The 17,889-nt window shown below is 32.1% G+C and overlaps 1 protein-coding gene across 3 annotated transcripts in view; it reads left to right on the top strand.

Moving 5' to 3' along the window:
- NPEPPS (aminopeptidase puromycin sensitive) overlaps positions 1 to 17,889 on the top strand; it is an 84,380-nt gene that overhangs the window by 38,678 nt on the left and 27,813 nt on the right. For all 3 annotated transcript variants that reach the window (XM_031966132.1, XM_031966133.1, XM_031966131.1), the window contains 9 exons: positions 3,852 to 3,973; positions 5,103 to 5,210; positions 6,290 to 6,490; positions 6,955 to 7,051; positions 7,158 to 7,191; positions 8,028 to 8,142; positions 10,318 to 10,482; positions 12,569 to 12,673; positions 13,431 to 13,491. In XM_031966132.1, coding sequence (XP_031821992.1) covers positions 3,852 to 3,973; positions 5,103 to 5,210; positions 6,290 to 6,490; positions 6,955 to 7,051; positions 7,158 to 7,191; positions 8,028 to 8,142; positions 10,318 to 10,482; positions 12,569 to 12,673; positions 13,431 to 13,491 — 1,008 coding nt within the window. The remainder of the gene's footprint in view (positions 1 to 3,851; positions 3,974 to 5,102; positions 5,211 to 6,289; positions 6,491 to 6,954; positions 7,052 to 7,157; positions 7,192 to 8,027; positions 8,143 to 10,317; positions 10,483 to 12,568; positions 12,674 to 13,430; positions 13,492 to 17,889) is intronic.

The raw sequence follows: 17,889 nt of genomic DNA, 5'->3' as shown, positions 1-17,889 counted from the left end.
AATTTTTTAGCAGAATCTCTGGGGTTCTCTAAGTATACCATCATATCATCAGCAAAGAGTGATAATTTGGTTTCCTCATTGCCTATTCTTATTCCTTTAATATCTTTCTCAGCTCTTATTATGGCATATAGTATTATTCATTTTTGTAGAATAAAAATGATGGGACTTTAATCAAATGAAAATATAGCTACCCCTTAAAAAGGTAAAATAGATTTTTTAACAGATCATAATACCAGCCTTATTCTAATCCATATTTGCCTGATAATTAAGACCTTATTTACCTTATTTTACCTTATTAGGGTATGACCTCAGTCATACTGAAACCTGTAAGTGGAAAAGCTTCCATATAAATTTTTACATAATCTGGTTATGCAGGTATATAAAATCAGCACACAAATCAGACAATTATTGAAAATCATAGTTTCTTAACCTCCATATTCAGTTACCCCATTTGGGGTTTTAACTCACAGTTTAAGAAGCTGAGATCTAATTCACCCATTTTTCAGTTAGTAGTCATTTAAATGCTTGCTTTGTGTTCAGCAATAGGGAAACAAAGAAAGGTAAAAGACAGTTCTTCTTTTCAAGAAGCTTATAGGACAATGGGAGTGACAACATAAAAAGAATTATGCACAAACAAGCTATAAACAGATGAAATGGAGGTGATCAACAAATGTGAAAGACACTAACATTCAAGGGGATTGGGAAGAGCTTGGAGAAAGTAGGATTTTAGTTGGGACTTGGAAAAAAAAGTTGGTGGAAGCTAGGAGCCAAACGTTATTACTATGTCTGTAATGAGAGTGAGAGTTCTAGATTAGATGTTGGGGATAGCCAGAGAAAATACCCAGAGTCAGGAAATGGAGTGTCCAATAGATTGTAGAGAATGTGGTAAGATGAAAAAGTGTTAAGACTAGAAAGATAATGAAACTGAGACTGTAAGGGGAATGTCTCAGTTTTTACTTCCTGTCATTTTTGTTGTCATTTGTTGCAGGAATTCTAGCATTGTGTTACCATGGTTCTTTATTTTCAGATTTATGGTTCTTTTATCTTCAGAAAAGAAGAGCTAGTAGGACTAGATTCTGACAGTCAGGGGAGAAGGATACTAGGATATAACATTTGGCATTATTTTCAAATAATCTTCTGTGAGACTGTGCATATATCTTTTGTCATTTAAAAAAAGTTTTTTAAGTTATAATTTTTATTGACAGTACATATGCATGGGTAATTTTTTACAACATTATCCCTTGCACTCACTTCTGTTCCGATTTTTCCCTTCCCTCCCTTCACCCCCTCCCCTAGATGGCAGGCAGTCTTACACAAGTTAAATATGTTATAGTATATCCTAGATACAATATATGTGTGTAGAACTGAACAGTTCTCTTGTTGCACAGGAAGAATTGGATTCAGAAGGTAAAAATAACCTGGGAAGAAAAACAAAAATGCAAACAGTTTATACTCATTTCCCAGTGTTACTGTCTATCACTGATCAACTGGAACTGAATTAGATCTCTGTGCATTTATCTTTGCTGAAAGAAAGAGGTTCTCATTACTTTGAATTTCAGTAGATCTTATAAGTTGTTTGTCTTTCCTAATAACAGCATGAAATTTTCAACAGATCATAGGTAAAGTTAGTAATCTTTCTATTTTACCTTATTAAACAGCTAATGATTTGAGGGCAAAAATTTGAAACTGGCGCTGATGAAGTGAAGTCCAAGTCCATTTCTTGCATCTCCACCATCAAGTATGCTGCCTGGTTGTCTTTATAACACTTAATCAATGGAGCAGCACTTTTCATGGTGAAGTACTAGTAGCCATTCAAATTTAGAATCATTTCAAGTCCCCCTTCTTTAAAAAATAATTCATTTGCCATTTTAAGCAAGGCCCACTGGACTATTACATCTGACTTTCAGTTGAAACTTGTTTTGTTGTTTCTCCCTTGAAAACAAAGACTGTCTTGCCTTTTTTTTTTTTTTTTTTTTTTTTTGGGTATTCCCAGAATTATGGATACAGATAGTAAGAAATTAATAAAATACATGCTTCCTTCTTCATTACTTTCTTCATGATTGACTGATACTCAAGCTTTAGGTCCTGAAGTTCTTTCTAAAAGGCACATTCCAAAGCAGTCTGAATAACATAATTAAGACTAAGTGTGTGACTTCCAAAGTGATTGTTTGAACAATGATGGTACTTTTCTGGATATATGTTTTAATGTGTTTCTTTATAATCCTCCTTCTAATTAAATTTAGGAATATTACAAACAGTAGGCTTAGTCTGTTAGCAAGTAGTAATTTTAATTTGTATAGCCTGGTTTGTGAAATGTTGATAACAATTCTATAGTTGTTGATTTCTAGCAATTTTAAATTTATGTCTTGAACCCTAGAAGCACTTGTAATCTGTTTCCTCTGGAAATTAGTTTCTGATGAACTGATTGTACTGAACTAGGACTAAATGGAATTGTCTAACTTATCCTACATTTTTGTCAGCATTACATTACTTATAAATTAAACATATATAATTATTTGCTATTTGAAAAGATGGTAAGCTTCAACGTTCATTTTATCGGCATCTTTTTTAGATCAGTCCATGACTTTTCATAAAGAATTACAATAGTGTCAAGATGAAGAGCCGCTATCCTATTTTGAGTGAACCTAGATAACAAAGATTGTTTATAAATTTTTCTTAGGGATTTATTGTATATAGACAGTTTAAAAAATTTTTATTAGATTTTACTATTAACATTGACATACGTTCCAGCATATAAAGAATGTAAAAAAAAGAGCAGTTGAAAATTTATTTCTGTTATGTAGTTGTCTTATATACATCTATACATGTGTGTGCGCCTGCGTGTGTGTATGTGTGTATTTTAGATAGGTATATGGTAGAATGGATTCAGGTCCTATCTCTGGCAAATTCTGATTTTGTGGCCTTAGGCAAATTACTAGCCTATCAGTGCTTTAGTAATTCTCAAAGACTGTAAGTTGCAAAGTAGGTACCAGCTGGCACTGATACAGGGAATTTCCAGTGTCAGTCAAATTACAAATTTTCCTTTACATTTTTGTAGACATAAATTTGTCATCCTGGTTCTGCTTATTTGACCTAGCATCAAATCACATATAAATCTTACCAATATATCTCTTAGTTCTTTATACTTTATATAATGGGCATCATTTCCCAAGGTGCAATAATATTCCTTTTTATTTATATATTATATTCTGCCCAACCATTCCTGTGTTAGTCATTTTAGACTGAAAGTTAATGAAGTGACATAGATGAATTTATTTATCTTTGTTAAATAGTATGTAATATGTGACTTCTCAATAATGAGATGATTCAGGCCAGTTTCAATGATTTTGTGATGATGAGAGCCATCTATACCCAGAGAGAAGACTGTAGAAACTGAGTGTGGACCACAACATAGAATTTTCACTTCTTTTGTTATTGTTTGCTTGAATTTTATTTTCTTTCTCATATTTTTTTCCTTTTTGACCTGATTTTTCTTGTGCAGCAAGATAATTGTACAAATATGTATGCCTATATTGAATTTATATATATATATATATATATATATACACACCATGTTTAATATAAAAAGAATAAGATCCAATATTAATTGTAATTTTGGTCACATGAAAAAAATGTTACACCACCAAACAAGTGAAATAGATTTTTAGACAAGTGAAAGTATTAAGGTTCATTTTAGAATCATTCCTGGAATCTCAATTTTATTTATTTTTGTTTCTAAGGCATACATGGAAAAAAAAAATTAAGATGCCAACTGAATAAAAACTGTTTTGAAAGTTAGCAGTTTTATATTTAATTGCATGATAGTGATTTTCACTTGTCCTCTGTCACAGGTACAGGAACCTTAAAGATAGATTTTGTTGGAGAGCTAAATGATAAAATGAAAGGTTTCTATAGAAGTAAATATACCACTCCTTCTGGAGAGGTGCGCTATGCTGCTGTCACACAGTTTGAGGTATGTGCTGTTTTCCCTACTACTTTAGTTTTTTAAATATTAACTAGTATTTGAAGTAAAGATTATTTCATTATATTAAGTAATTAGTCAAATTCAGATAATATTAGCCTTTAATTGTGTTTGTGGTTTCAAGATCTTTGTCTGATATTTAGTAAAATAACTATAATGGTGATGGAATTTATACTTTGTGTCCCAAAAGTCTCAGCCCAGTTTTTACACAATTAAACTGAGCTGAGACTTTTGGGACATTCTGTACCAGCTGCATTTACAAGAAACAAAACCAAACAGATAGATACTGAAGTAGATATTTAGTATTTAGATTGATTATAGCAATGGCAGTCTTCATAATCAGAAACTTTTTTTAGTGTCTGAAAAGTGGCAAGTTCCTACTAAAACTGGACCATTTAAAGAATGAAGTTAATTTCCTGTGTAATGGGAAATGTTCCTTTGAGTTTTTAGAATTTTGGCTTTGTCTGAATGAGACTGGCTTTGTTTTCTTTTAAGAAAGATTCAATTGTTAGATCGAGGTGGGGGTGGGAAAGCTGGCGTCATTTTAGCTTTTATCCTTAGTTTTTTTGCCCCCAAAGGTGATATAATTTGTGTGAACTAGTAGAGAAGTACATTTCTTTTTATTTATCAGATGATATATATCCCATATCATTGTTATTCCTACTTTTCCTATTAAAGATTAAAGCACATCAAGATGTCTAGAATTGAATTCTAAGAACCAAGTAAGTTGAAGAAAACTAGTACTGTGGAAATTTAAAAATAGGGACCAACTTGCATTTCAAAAGATTTTTCTATTCCTTAGCTTCATAACTGTTTTTCATTTTTTTTTTTTAAATAAGGGAGATGACTTTTCTTCTTGCCCTAACCTTGCTACATACTATATTAATTTTTATATTCTTTCTCCTATTGGGGTGAACATTATTGATTGGCAAAGCTTTTGGTATTAAGATTAAAATAAATGCTGTAATATTTTGTTATAAAACAGAATTATAATTTAAAGTATTATTATGGTATTTATCATTAAGGCCTTTAGTAGATGATAGCCAACAGAAAAAGGAATGTTTGTGATTTCTTCGTGAAATTTACTATTTTGCTAATTTAGAATTTTTTTTTTTTTAAGGCTACTGATGCCCGGAGGGCTTTTCCTTGCTGGGATGAACCTGCTATTAAAGCAACATTTGACATCTCATTGGTTGTCCCAAAGGACAGAGTAGCTTTATCAAACATGGTATGTATGTGTAAATAAGTGGTTTGGAATTTGTAAGAAGTCGTTAGAAATTTAGTTTTTACTTATTTAACTTTTTCTTAAGTGTTTTTATTGAATTTACTGTCTTTACTCTTTTGAAAAAAATATCATCTTAAGGTATCTTAACTACAAGTAGCTAAGCAAGAATCAAGTTAAAACTGTAATGGGAGAAAGTAGTTTGGCTTTTTCTCAGTAAGCTGCAAAATTTATGTTTGTGTTATAAAGGAAGTTGTATTGATAATTAAACATATTTTAGAATCATATTTTCATATATCCAGGCTAATCTTACTCATAAGCAAAGTAGCAGTCCCTACCCTATAGGGCAGGACTGGAGGCAGTCTTGATAATGATTCCAGTAACACTAGAAAGAGACTGCTCAGAAGCTTCCAAACACATCTCTCTCCCGATGACTGATTTATATGAAATTCCATAGTTTTATTCTTTTGTTCCTTGCTAGATAATTAAAAAGCAGATATCCCTGAGAAAGCAAATATCCCTAAAACTGAAATATTTGTGCCTTTAGGTCAAATGAGTTTTTTCTATTCTTTCTTAAGATCTGATTTTATTGACCTAAGCAGAGGAAGACAAGTACTTGAATTGGTGGAAGTGATGGAACCTAATAAGCATAAAATTGGTAGGCCCTTCACAAGCAAACTTTGGTCAGTTTCTTAAACTGTCTGATATGTATACTTGGTTAAGAAAGGTTTCCATCTTCCAAAAAAGTATCTGTAATTCTGATGTAGTACAATATTCTCCCATGAACAAATGATTTCTTTATATTCACCTGCTCCAAGTATCTTTTATAATATATATCCTCCCCAGAGAAGTTATATTTTGATTCCTAGTACTCTAGTATGAATGAGTTAGAGAGCTTTCAGTACTGGATTGGTGAAGTCAGGACTGTGTAATAGATCTAGGCCTATTGTGGATGGTAATTGATAAGGGTTTTAAATGGGAAAGAAAGGCCTGAAGAAAAGTTTTGTGAATTTTGCAGTCTTTTGTAGACTTCCTTGCTTGTCAGTGACTAATGTATGTATCTTTCTTTTTCTGCTATTTGAAAGAATGTAATTGATCGAAAACCATACCCTGATGATGAAAATTTGGTTGAAGTAAAGTTTGCCCGTACACCAGTCATGTCAACATACTTGGTAGCATTTGTTGTGGGAGAATATGACTTTGTTGAAACAAGGTCAAAAGATGGTGTGTGTGTTCGTGTTTATACACCTGTTGGCAAAGCAGAACAAGGAAAATTTGCATTAGAGGTAATTATTTGGTGGGAATCCATGTTGGAGAGTTTTATTTCTAATGGATCATTTTATAATTTATAATAACAAGTAAAATTTATAATAACAAAATAACAAGTAAAATTATAATAACAAGTAAAAAATAAAATTTTATAATAACAAGTAAAATGTCTTTTTGGTTCTCTATTGCTGGTCAGATAACTTCATATTGAATGATTGTTTTGCAATATGCACATCAAAAGAATCAAATTATAACAAAAAAGATATACTGACTTTTTATCCAGGGGCAGAAGGGAAATAATGTAGCTATAATTTTAATATTTTTTAAATAACTACTTTTTGTAAATCTTGAGAATATAGCCTTTCGGAGATGGTGTTTTCTGCATTTAGAAATTTGAAATACCTAGGTTTCCCCTATGATTTATCTGCTAATTACAATCAAAAGCTTAATCAGGCCTGTCATAGTGTTCATTTTTTTGTAGGTTGCTGCTAAAACTCTACCTTTTTATAAGGACTACTTCAATGTTCCTTATCCTCTACCCAAAATTGATCTCATTGCTATTGCAGACTTTGCAGCTGGTAAAGTAAATTTCATTTTATTGCTGAATTGTATTGATCTTTAAATTATATTATAAGTAGAATTTATTATAAATATCCATAATTTTTTTGTGTTTATTTTATAAAGGTGCCATGGAGAACTGGGGCCTTGTTACTTATAGGTATGTAGAGAGCACATTATCCTGCCTTATCTTTTCTTTCTTAGCTTTCATATACAGACTGCTGACATTCTATGTGAATATCAAACAATTACAAAGTAGTATAATAGACTTGATTAATTCTTTTTCTTTAAAAAAAAAAAATATCCCTAACTGCATTTCAAAAAGTCATTGGAGCACTTTAAGCCTACTGTGCAAAGCTGGGAGATTTCAAAATGCTCATTAGTAGAATTTTTCAGACGATTCTTCATTTTAATTGATGTATGATCTTGCCATAATAATTCTGTAGTTATTTCTCTAGCTTTGAAAACTGCCCTCAGTTGTATATTTTCTAGCTAGGTTTTTACATCTTTATTACCACTATACAAACATGGTTTTTAAATAAAGCACTGTCTGTAAACAAGTTACTAGCTTCCAGTTTCAGTTGCCTGCTCAAGTATAGTCAGCTCAGTGTTTTGTTTTTTGTTTATATGGAATGCATTTTTTCTCTTCTCCATTTTTAGAGAAACACAAGATTCTTCCTTATCTTCTAGATGAAATTCCATGATTTTAGACAGCTTCATATTTTATCTTCAAAGTGCGGGGATTCCTTTCTGGTTAAGTCTTTGATCTTTTATAAGTATTTAGGTTCTGTTAAGAGCTGAGCTGATCTAATTTGATTTTTTTTTCTTGTCTTTGCATACGATGGAATACTGTTTTCCTTGTAAATCTGTGGAATCAAATTTGATTTTTTATGCAAAATATTTTGCAAGAAACTTTTTTTTCAGTGTATTTTCCTATTACTACTTTAGTTTTTCTTGCAGTATTTATCAGCTTGATTTTTTTCTTTTTAAACATAGGGAGACTGCATTGCTTATTGATCCAAAAAATTCCTGTTCTTCATCCCGCCAATGGGTTGCTCTGGTTGTGGGACATGAACTCGCCCATCAATGGTTTGGAAATCTTGTTACTATGGTATCTAATATTTTTTAAGTGTTTTCAATACCTTCATCCTGCTATTGCTGCAAATTCTCTTGACTATGCAGCATTTCTGGGGTTGGTTGTAGTATTATACACAAGGAAATAAATGGGTGTTGTAAAGGAATTAGTTTTAAAGGTCTCTGTTGAAAAATGAATTTCAGAATTCTTTTATTGATTGGGTGTTTCTGAATATTATTTGTTCAGCAGAAAAGGTATCAAACTGGTTTTCATATTTATTTATAATGTTTCATTGATCTAAATATCCTTCACCTACCTGTAAATATTAAGTTGCTTTAATAAGACAAACGTTCTGATCAGGTACCAAGCTAAACTGGCTCTGATGCCAGGTAGAGTTTTGGGAGGGGAGGGAAATAGGTTCCTTTTTTCCCTTAAAAGTATTTTCTTTTTTTCATGTAAACCTAGTTTAGTATTCACTTTTATAAGATTATGAGTTCCAAATTTTTTTCCTCCCTCTCCCAATGGGGGTCACTTATTAAGACTTTTAAAATAATTTCTATGAGTCCCTTTTATGTAATATGAACACTCATATTGGGGTATGATCTTTCTATGTTGTGTTCCCCTCTTCTCTTTGTCTTCTTTAAGTGGAAATCAAAGTGAAGCTAAAAGGTGTTTATAAATTCCCACACTGTCATACTGAAAACCTTGTTTACTAGCTTTCTGTAGTGAATAGTCCCTGTCCTTCAGACTTAGTCTGCCACTCTTCTCTCACCCCCTAAACAAATACTATTTATGGAAGCCAACTGTGTTAGAGGTTGGGAAGGAGATTGCTGTGCCAAAAGCACAGTATTTAATAAACGAACTAGAAGTAACACTGTAGTGAAAGGACTTGAAGATTATGAAGCCAGCCAAATTTCCTAAATGTGGTATTCTGGCTGCCAAACAGCAGAACGTGACTTGGATGGAGCTTGGGTCCATATGTCATAACAAGGAGAAGAATGAGGAATTCATCAAATCAACATGGCATATTTGAAGTTTCTAAAGAAAACCCACCTTTTTATTTGAAAATAAATCTCTTTGATAATAACTACATTCTTAAAAATGTTTTTTTGAGGGGAGAAAGTTCTCTGAGATCTAATTCACGGTAAAAAGTGATGTCCTCATCCTTGAAAGTTGAGAGGTATGCAAAAAGTATCTTTGTTAGCAAAAGTGGGTTAGCTATTTCTTTCCAAACAAAGAATGTTTTTGCACAGCTTTTAGAAGAGGGCGTGAGTTGTGGTTTCTTGGAGAGGCCTTTAGGAATGATTTCCCTCTACTGGGAGAGGATGTGTTTTACATTTTAAGATAACTTCAGATCTCCTAATCATAAAATGCAAACTCACTTTTTACAATTAAATTATGTGAAATGGACATATCATTTTACACTAATTGGAGAAAAGTTTTGTGCTTGCTTATAGTCTTAGTTGGAATAAATAGCATGACAAATTTATGACTAGTGAGTATCTCCAGCTTGCAAAATGGACATTTTAAAAAATCTGATCTGGGAATTTGAAAGTAAAGTTGGAGGGCATTTTGCTTTCATAGTTACACTAATCCCTGGGAATTCATTCTGCATTTGTCTTATTAAATATACTGAAAATTGCATCAAGGTCTTTTCTCTTCAAATTAATCCAAAATTGATTTTATTTATTCAGGACACAGTTTCATATAGAATTCTATACAGCTTTCAAACTACTATTTACCATCCCACTGATAGGTCAATAGGTCATATCCTTCAGTGTATATAATTCATATAGCCTTTTCTAGGTATCTATGTAATGATTGACAATGATTTATTTTCAGCAAGCATGAGGATGCCTTGTTTCTCTCAATACTCTTTTCTCTTTGAAAAGAATTTCTCCTATATAAACTCTGTGCAAGCATGTTCTCATTTTTGATCTCTTTGACATCCATTACCCCCTTCCTTTTCTGGATATAATAAAGCGAAAACTACCTAAAAGTGTGGCTAGTATCATTTGAGACACTCTCATTAAACTTCTGTAGTCTGTTCCATATGGTTCTGCTTGATTTCATTTTTTATGAAACTTCAGTTTTGAATTGCTTTTATAATTCATTAAATTGCTATTGTTGTGACAATAGACTGAAATGTTTTATAAATTAGTTGAATGGATGTTTTCTTAAAATGTTACTTTATTTTTTATTTTTTTAAAGGAATGGTGGACTCATCTTTGGCTAAACGAAGGCTTTGCTTCTTGGATCGAATATCTGTGTGTAGACCATTGCTTCCCAGAATATGATATCTGGACTCAGTTTGTTTCTGCTGATTATACCCGAGCTCAGGAACTTGATGCTTTAGATAATAGTCATCCTATTGAAGTAAGTTAAATAAGCTATTCTTTCTGGCTGTTAATCTTAAAAATAAAGCTATTATTTTTCAGTAAAATAACTTGTTACACAAAAAATATTCTCAAAGAATCCAAAAAAAGGAAAGGTTTGCATAGTTGGTTAATTTTAATCTGATATTTTCAGTTTTTAAAAATCTATTTTAAAAGTTAATTTAATTTTTTTTTTTTTTTTTTGCTGAGGCAATTTGGGTTAAGTGTCTTACCCAGGATCACACAGCGAGGAAGTGTTAAGTGTCTGAGACCAGATTTGAACTTGGGTCCTCCTGACTTCAGGGCTGGTGCTCTACCCACTACACTACCTAGCTGCTCCCTAGGTTACTTTTAAAGTAGGCTAGGAATGTGTTTGATCTTGTCATATAAATTTATACTACATTATATATTCTTGCTTACTGAAGTATAGTTATAAGCTACACATTTAAGAAAATGTGTAAAAAGCAAATTAATGGAATATGAAAGAAATTAACTTACCAGATCTCTAGAAAGGAGAAGAGTTCACGACTAAGCAAGAGTTAGAGAGGTTCTCAGCAGGTAGAATGGGTAATTTTTATAAAATTTAAAAAGGTTTTAAGCAAACAAATGCAAGTGAATTTTTTTTTTAAAGCATGGGTATATGGGGTGTTTTTATGGAAAGTTATTCTGAAAGTTTTCATTTTTAGGATATTTTGAGAACTGAGTCAGATTTTCACAAATAAGAGTTATGTTTTTCAATTGATAAATGATCAAGAGATGAATTTGCAGTTTCTAGAGGAATAAGTCCAAGCTATTAACAACCATATTAAAAAATGCTCTAAATCACAAATTAAAATAACACTGAGGTACTATCTCACATTCAGTAGATAATCTAAGATGACAAAAAAGATAAATAACAGTTGTTGGAAGGACATGTGGGGAAAAAAAATGTGCTGTTGGTGATTCAGCCATTCTGGAAAGCTATTTAGGACCATGTCCAAAAAACTGTTAAACTCTACATGCTTTTGGCCCTACTCCTAAATGTATATACCAAAGAGATCAAAGAAAAAGGGAAAGAGTCCATATATACAAAAATATTATATCTACTCTTTCTGTATTAATAAAGAGTTGGAAACTGAAGGAATGCCTATCAGTTGGAATGGAAGAACAAACTAAAACATATGAATGTGATGGAATACTATTGTGCTAATACATGATGAAGAAACTGGTTTCTGAAAAACCTGCGAAGACTTATAGGAACTGATTCAAAGTGAAGTAAGGAGAACTAGGACAACAATTTAGACAGTAACAACAGTATTATAAAGATAATGAAATTTGAAAGATTTTGTTTCTGGTCAACCCAGTAACTGACTACAACTACAAAGAACTCCGTTCAAACATACTCTTCCCTTTCATATAGAAAATAGACTCAGCATAGAGTTCAGATTAAAGTGTTGTTCCTTTTCTTAACTTCTTTTTTGGCCATGACTAATATTGGAGTTTGTTTTGTGTGATGAAACATTTGTAATGGTTTTTGTTTTTCTCCTCAGTGATAGAGGAGCGGCGAGAGAGATAGAATTTAGAACTGAAAAATAAAACAAAATTTTAGAAAAATTTAAAAAGAACTTGCCTGAAAAAAATTGACTCAGTTTAGCTGCTTCCATTGCTCTTCTTAATACTTTTTATTGTCATTTGACATTTCTTTATCCCAATTAATTTATGTGAAAAAAAGTAACAAGAGTGAGACATCAAAAATGAGAGTCTGACATCATTGAACATGGTGTTACATAGCTATAAATAATTATTCTTGATATGAGAAATTAATGAAATAATTAGTTTATAGTTCTTTCACACTCTTCCACTCCCAACTTTTTTTATTCTTTCATTCCACATAGTCATATTAGGTTGATTTTATTTTGTGAGTTAATGAAGGAAAGGAGATAAGATTAACTATTCTACTTTTTTAATATGCTATTTTAAATTTGTAGCAGGTCAGTAACACATATAATGGGTGGATCTCTTGTTGGATATAAAGGTTTTTCAGGAAAGTAATTTAATTTTTTAGTCTTTCTACTTTAATAAACTTTGAATCATACCATATTTGGCAGGTCAGTGTGGGCCATCCTTCCGAAGTTGATGAGATATTTGATGCTATATCCTATAGCAAAGGGGCATCTGTCATCAGAATGTTGCATGACTACATTGGGGATAAGGTAAAAAAAAAAAAAAAAAAAAAACATGCACATACACAAAACAATCTTCTACCATTTGTGGTAAAATTTATAGTGAAGTATTACTTAGTGTCTATGAAGAAATGTGTTAATATGTTATCTTTAGAAATGACTTCTTTATTTGGATTAAATTTCTAATAGCTTAAACAAGTTAGTTCCCAGGTTTTAGTTTGCCTTAGTTTTTGTTTACTTTGGTTGTCAATGTTCTCTGAGATAGTTGATCTTGTAAAAAGAATACATATTATTTATATGTTAAATGGAAGTAGAAAAGAATGTTTTAAAAACTTTTTAAATGGTCATTTCCATATTCAAAGAACAGAAGAAAGGAGGCTTACATATAAAATCTTGACTCCTAAGAGTACCTTATTTAAAAAAAATTTTTAGTATGTGTCGAATTTAACTGTAGTACAAATGCAGCTATGCTTGAATGTCCTTTTCTGAATTTCCTTTTGTGAGTTTTTTTTTAAAATATATATTAATTGTTTATGGATGATTTTTTTCTTTATTTTCTACTAAAGGATTTTGTTTTTGATAATTATAAATAGTGGTAGAATTGACATTTAAAATGTATAATTCTAACTTTGGTACTTGGATTGTAATTATAGTTAATTTCAAAATGTAGGAATAAATTGAATAAAAAGCAATAGTGGAATATTTTGATAAAAGATAATATCAGTATGGATATGGGCAAAAATCTGATAGTGACCAAATTATCATTTTGAAAATTGTATGTTTTCAGGACTTTAAGAAAGGAATGAACATATACTTAACGAAGTTCCAACAGAAAAATGCAGCCACAGGTAATCTTTAATATTTCAGGGGTATGAAAAAAGAAAGAAGTTTAACATTTTATATTCAAGAATCCTTGAATGTGATGCAGTGACTCCTAACAACTTCAGTGTTGTCTCACATGCCCAGTTTTCCATTTAGATTAGTGTATAGCATAGTAAGTGATTTACCTTTTCCTAGGAGTATGTCTCAGTGGGTCAAAAGTCATTGTATCCATTGTCTTCCTGGCTCAGCAGTATGTGCTGCTACTTTAATTCTTTAAAGGTGCTATATTTACCTCAAGCAGAAGACCCTAGGCTATTGCCCATATTCTAGAACTTTTGTTTTGCTTTGTTAGACAGTTGTAAGATAACTGACCATTAAATCATATATAAAAATGGTTATGTGGGATTATAAATCTAAAATGAAATCATTTCATTGTATTCTGACTTGTAAAGCTCACAGTTGTTTTTCGAATCTCTGATCTTCATGGTTACTTACTTACTGAGTACACAATTAAGAGTGGGTAGATTTTGCTCAGATACAAAAGACAGAAAGACATAGTTTTTTGAATTTTTCAGTATACAAAAAAAATGTTGTTAGAAATAGGAAAGGATATGGATGCCAAATGTAGATAGACCACTTAGAATGCCAAAATTCCATTGTAACCTGGACATAGTTGAGTTGTTAGATTGCTATAAATAGCTTTTGTGTTGAATTTAGTTTTCCATTCTCCCTAGATGTATACTTTTCTTTTGGTGTACCTTTCCTAATATACTTTTTAATTTTTCATATGTTAAAGTCAATATTATGCTTAGGATGGATTTGGTGGAACCCTGGAGATTGGGCTTGGGAAGAAAAGAAATTGGAAATTCTCTCTCTTGTCTCAGAAATTCTCTCTTTCCCACACACACTGAAAAAGGCTAGCGATATGTGTACTAATGTGGAATTATGCAAAACCCATATTTCCAGAAAAAGAAAGTGAGAAAATTATCTTTCAGTTTGTATTCGCAGTTCTCTCTCTTGTTATGGATAGCATTTTTTCATTGTGAGTTCTTTGGAACTTCTTGGATCATTGTATTGATCAGACTAACTGGATCATTGTATATTGATCAGACTAACGAAGTCTCTCACAGTTGATAATCATTGCAACATTGGTGTTGCTATGCACCTATCCATCTCCCCACTTCCCTATTCAACAGTTCATGTAAGTCTTGCCATGTTTTTCTGAAATCATCCCCTTCATCATTTCTTATACTATAATAGTACTCTGTCATAATCATATGCCACAGCTTGTTCAGCCATTTCCCTGGCAGTTTGTGAAACTATGAACAGGCAGTTTTCAGAAAAACAAATAAAAGCTATCTGTAGTTGTATGGGAAAAAATGCTCTAAATCACTATTAATTAGAAGAAGTAACTCTAGGATGAGGGGGACATAGATGTACTAATGAACTTATGGTGAAATAGTGAGCTGTCTCAGCTATTCTAGAATTACATCCAATGGGCTATAAAACTGCCATAAATTTCATAGCTGTTATTCTAGTCTGATTTTTAAATCTTTTTTTTTTTTTTTTTTTTTTTTTAAATTTCTTTAGATCTTCTAACAATACTTGTTTCCAGTTTGCATTTTCCTTTGTGGCTTTACATATCGATATTTTCTTTTCTTTTTCTTTTTTTCTGAGGCAATTGGGGTTAAGTGACTTGCCCAGGGTCATGTAGCTAGGAAGTTTTAAGTGTCTAAGGTCAGGTTTTAACTCATGTCCTCCTGACTTCAGGGGTGGTGCTCTGTCCGCTGCACCATCTAGCTACCCCATACTTATCAAGATTTTCAAGTCATTGTTTTATGTGTTTCAAGCTTCCCCATGATAGTTTTTTGTATTCAGGTTCTTTTTTGGTTGGTGTTTGAAATGATATGGTAAGGAAGGTGCTAGGTAATCTTAACATCCAAAGTCCTCAGGAATGTCATGATCATCATGTTTACTTTAGCAATTTTTTTTCCTGCATTGCTCAAAACAGTCTAGAAGCATAGTTCTCTTCATTGTTTCTTTTATTTTACAAAGGGTGAATTTAAGTCAAAAATATCAGTTGCTTTGCTTTTCGAGAATTCAAATTCCCTATCACAACACATAAGAGACCCATGCATAGGTTCCATCCTTAAGGGATCTGTCAGCAGTGCTTTCTCATTTTCATTACCACTCCTCTCTGTCTGGACCTGGCAATGGATAAATGGACAACAGAGCTATTAGATGGCACCCATTCCTTCTTCAAGGACTTTTACAAGCATCCCCAACATTTCTGCTCAGATGTTTAGTCCCCTTATGTCCTTTTGTACTGGTTTACTCACTGCTGCTGTGATGCTTTCCTAGCTAGTGCCCATTCCAATGTGTGTAGACCTCTTTATCTTCTTAAATTTTCTAGAGTGGAAAAAATGACTCCCAGTAACGTTTTCTTACCTTTCCCAAAGAAAATTCCGTTTGGTACATTTTCTAGGTTGTTGTGGAAGGGAGTGTTTGGGAATAGGTAGGCAGAATTACTGGCTCTTGCTTCACTATTTTGACTGCCCCAAGTAGTAATCTTGAGCATATAGTATGTTAAATAGATTTCTGGGATAAGTCTCTTTAGTCTTGTGGGGTATGGGTGTGAATGTGGGGAGGAGGAGAAGAAGGAAGGGAGGGAAAGAAAGCACAAGTTGTTAAAAGTCACTAATTGACTTGTCTACCAACTAGGCAGATTATACCTGTGTTAGTAACTAATGTAACAAACTGATACATTGTTTAATTTATTAATACATCAAGTGATAGGTAAACAAGACTAATAAAATGATTAGTCAGAGTAATTTAATATTTTATTCCTGAAGCTAATTTAAAAAAAAAAAAAAAACTGTTTCAATTTGCCAGATTGTTCCTAATAACATCATCTCCCTAGTCTTCCTACTTTGAGACTGACCTTTCTTCCTGCCTGGACTTCTCAAAAGAAGCTTTCGCTGGTTCTTTGTTCTATTCTTAAGCCTTTTATAATCTGCTAAAACTTCTCTCAGAGATCACCAATGACTTTTTTATCAGGCCTCATCCTCTTTAACCCCAGTTGTCTTTTTATCTTTTTGAAACATTCTTCTCTCACTGCTTCTAGGGGGAAAAGTACTTCCATATTCCTTTTTATCAATTTGGTTTTTCATTATGTCTCTTCTCAGTTCATTGGTCTTCTTCCCTTCAAAATGTTAGCCTTTTCTTTGATCATCTCAATTCAACTCCCTTGGCTTTAGCTGAACTTTCCATGCAGATAACTCCTTAATCTTGATCTGTAGCCTTGATTTCTTTGTTTCAAGCTTCACATTTGTAACCCATTGTCTGCTCGATATGTCTCAGTGTCCCAATGATATCCCAAATTTAATATAAAAAAATTTTTTTAACTTAATAATATTTTTTTCCCAATTACATGAAAAGATGGTTTTCAAAGTTTTTTTGTAAGATTTTGAGTTCCAAATTTATACCTCTCCCTTCCTTTCATTCCCCCTCTCCAAGACAGCAAGCAATCTGATATAGTTTATATTTGTACAAACATTTTATTATTATGTTGTGGGAAAAAAAACAGAACAAAAGGAGAAGACCATAAGAGAGAAAAAAAATACAGTGTGCTCTGATCTGCATTCAGATTCCATAGTTATTTGGATGTGGATGGCATTTTCCATCCAAAGTCTATTGGAATTGTCTTAAGATAACTATTGCTGAAAAGAGTTGTTTTCATATCATAGTAACTCTTAAGAGTTTTGGTGTTAGTGTGTATGGTATTCTCCTGATTTTGCTCACTTCGCTCAGCATCATTTCATTTAAGTCTATCCAGGCTTTTCTGAAATTAGCCTGCTCCTCATTACTTATAGAATAGTAATATTCCTTTACATTCATTTTACCATATCAAGTTTAATATTTTTAAAAGTTGATTTGTCACTCTTTTTTCACAACCTGTATTTCCTTTCAATTGTCATCCCTGTTCTGTCACTAACCAATTTTGTATCTTTGGGTTAAATAACTTGACCTTGAGGGGGATTGGATGTAGATCACTTATGTCCACTCTAGCTCTAACGTGAAGTCTTGTCTTCTTTAATCTCATATTCTGAGTCCCTCTGCTCTACCTTTCCAGTTTTATGGTTCATTATTTGCCTAGGTCATTTACTATTTTAAAATTAATACACCTTTTATTCTCTTTTTCTGCTGAGCCACACATTTCTTTTCCCCAGTTTTGGGACTTTTTGTTTTTTGTTTTTTTAGTAATTTTGAGTTCCAAATTCTATTCTCCCCTCTCTCCTTCCCTTTCTGATATACTAGCAATCAGATATATGTTACACATGTGCAATTAATTATGTAAAACATTTCTAAATTAGTAATTTTGTACAAAACTTGAATAAAAGAAAAAATGGAAAGAAAGTAAAAAA

Source organism: Sarcophilus harrisii, chromosome 4 (genome assembly GCF_902635505.1).
Source record: "Sarcophilus harrisii chromosome 4, mSarHar1.11, whole genome shotgun sequence".
NCBI lineage: Eukaryota > Metazoa > Chordata > Mammalia > Dasyuromorphia > Dasyuridae > Sarcophilus > Sarcophilus harrisii.
The sequence above is the reverse complement of the archived record's forward strand: the minus strand, read 5'-3'. Positions and strand labels throughout refer to the sequence as shown.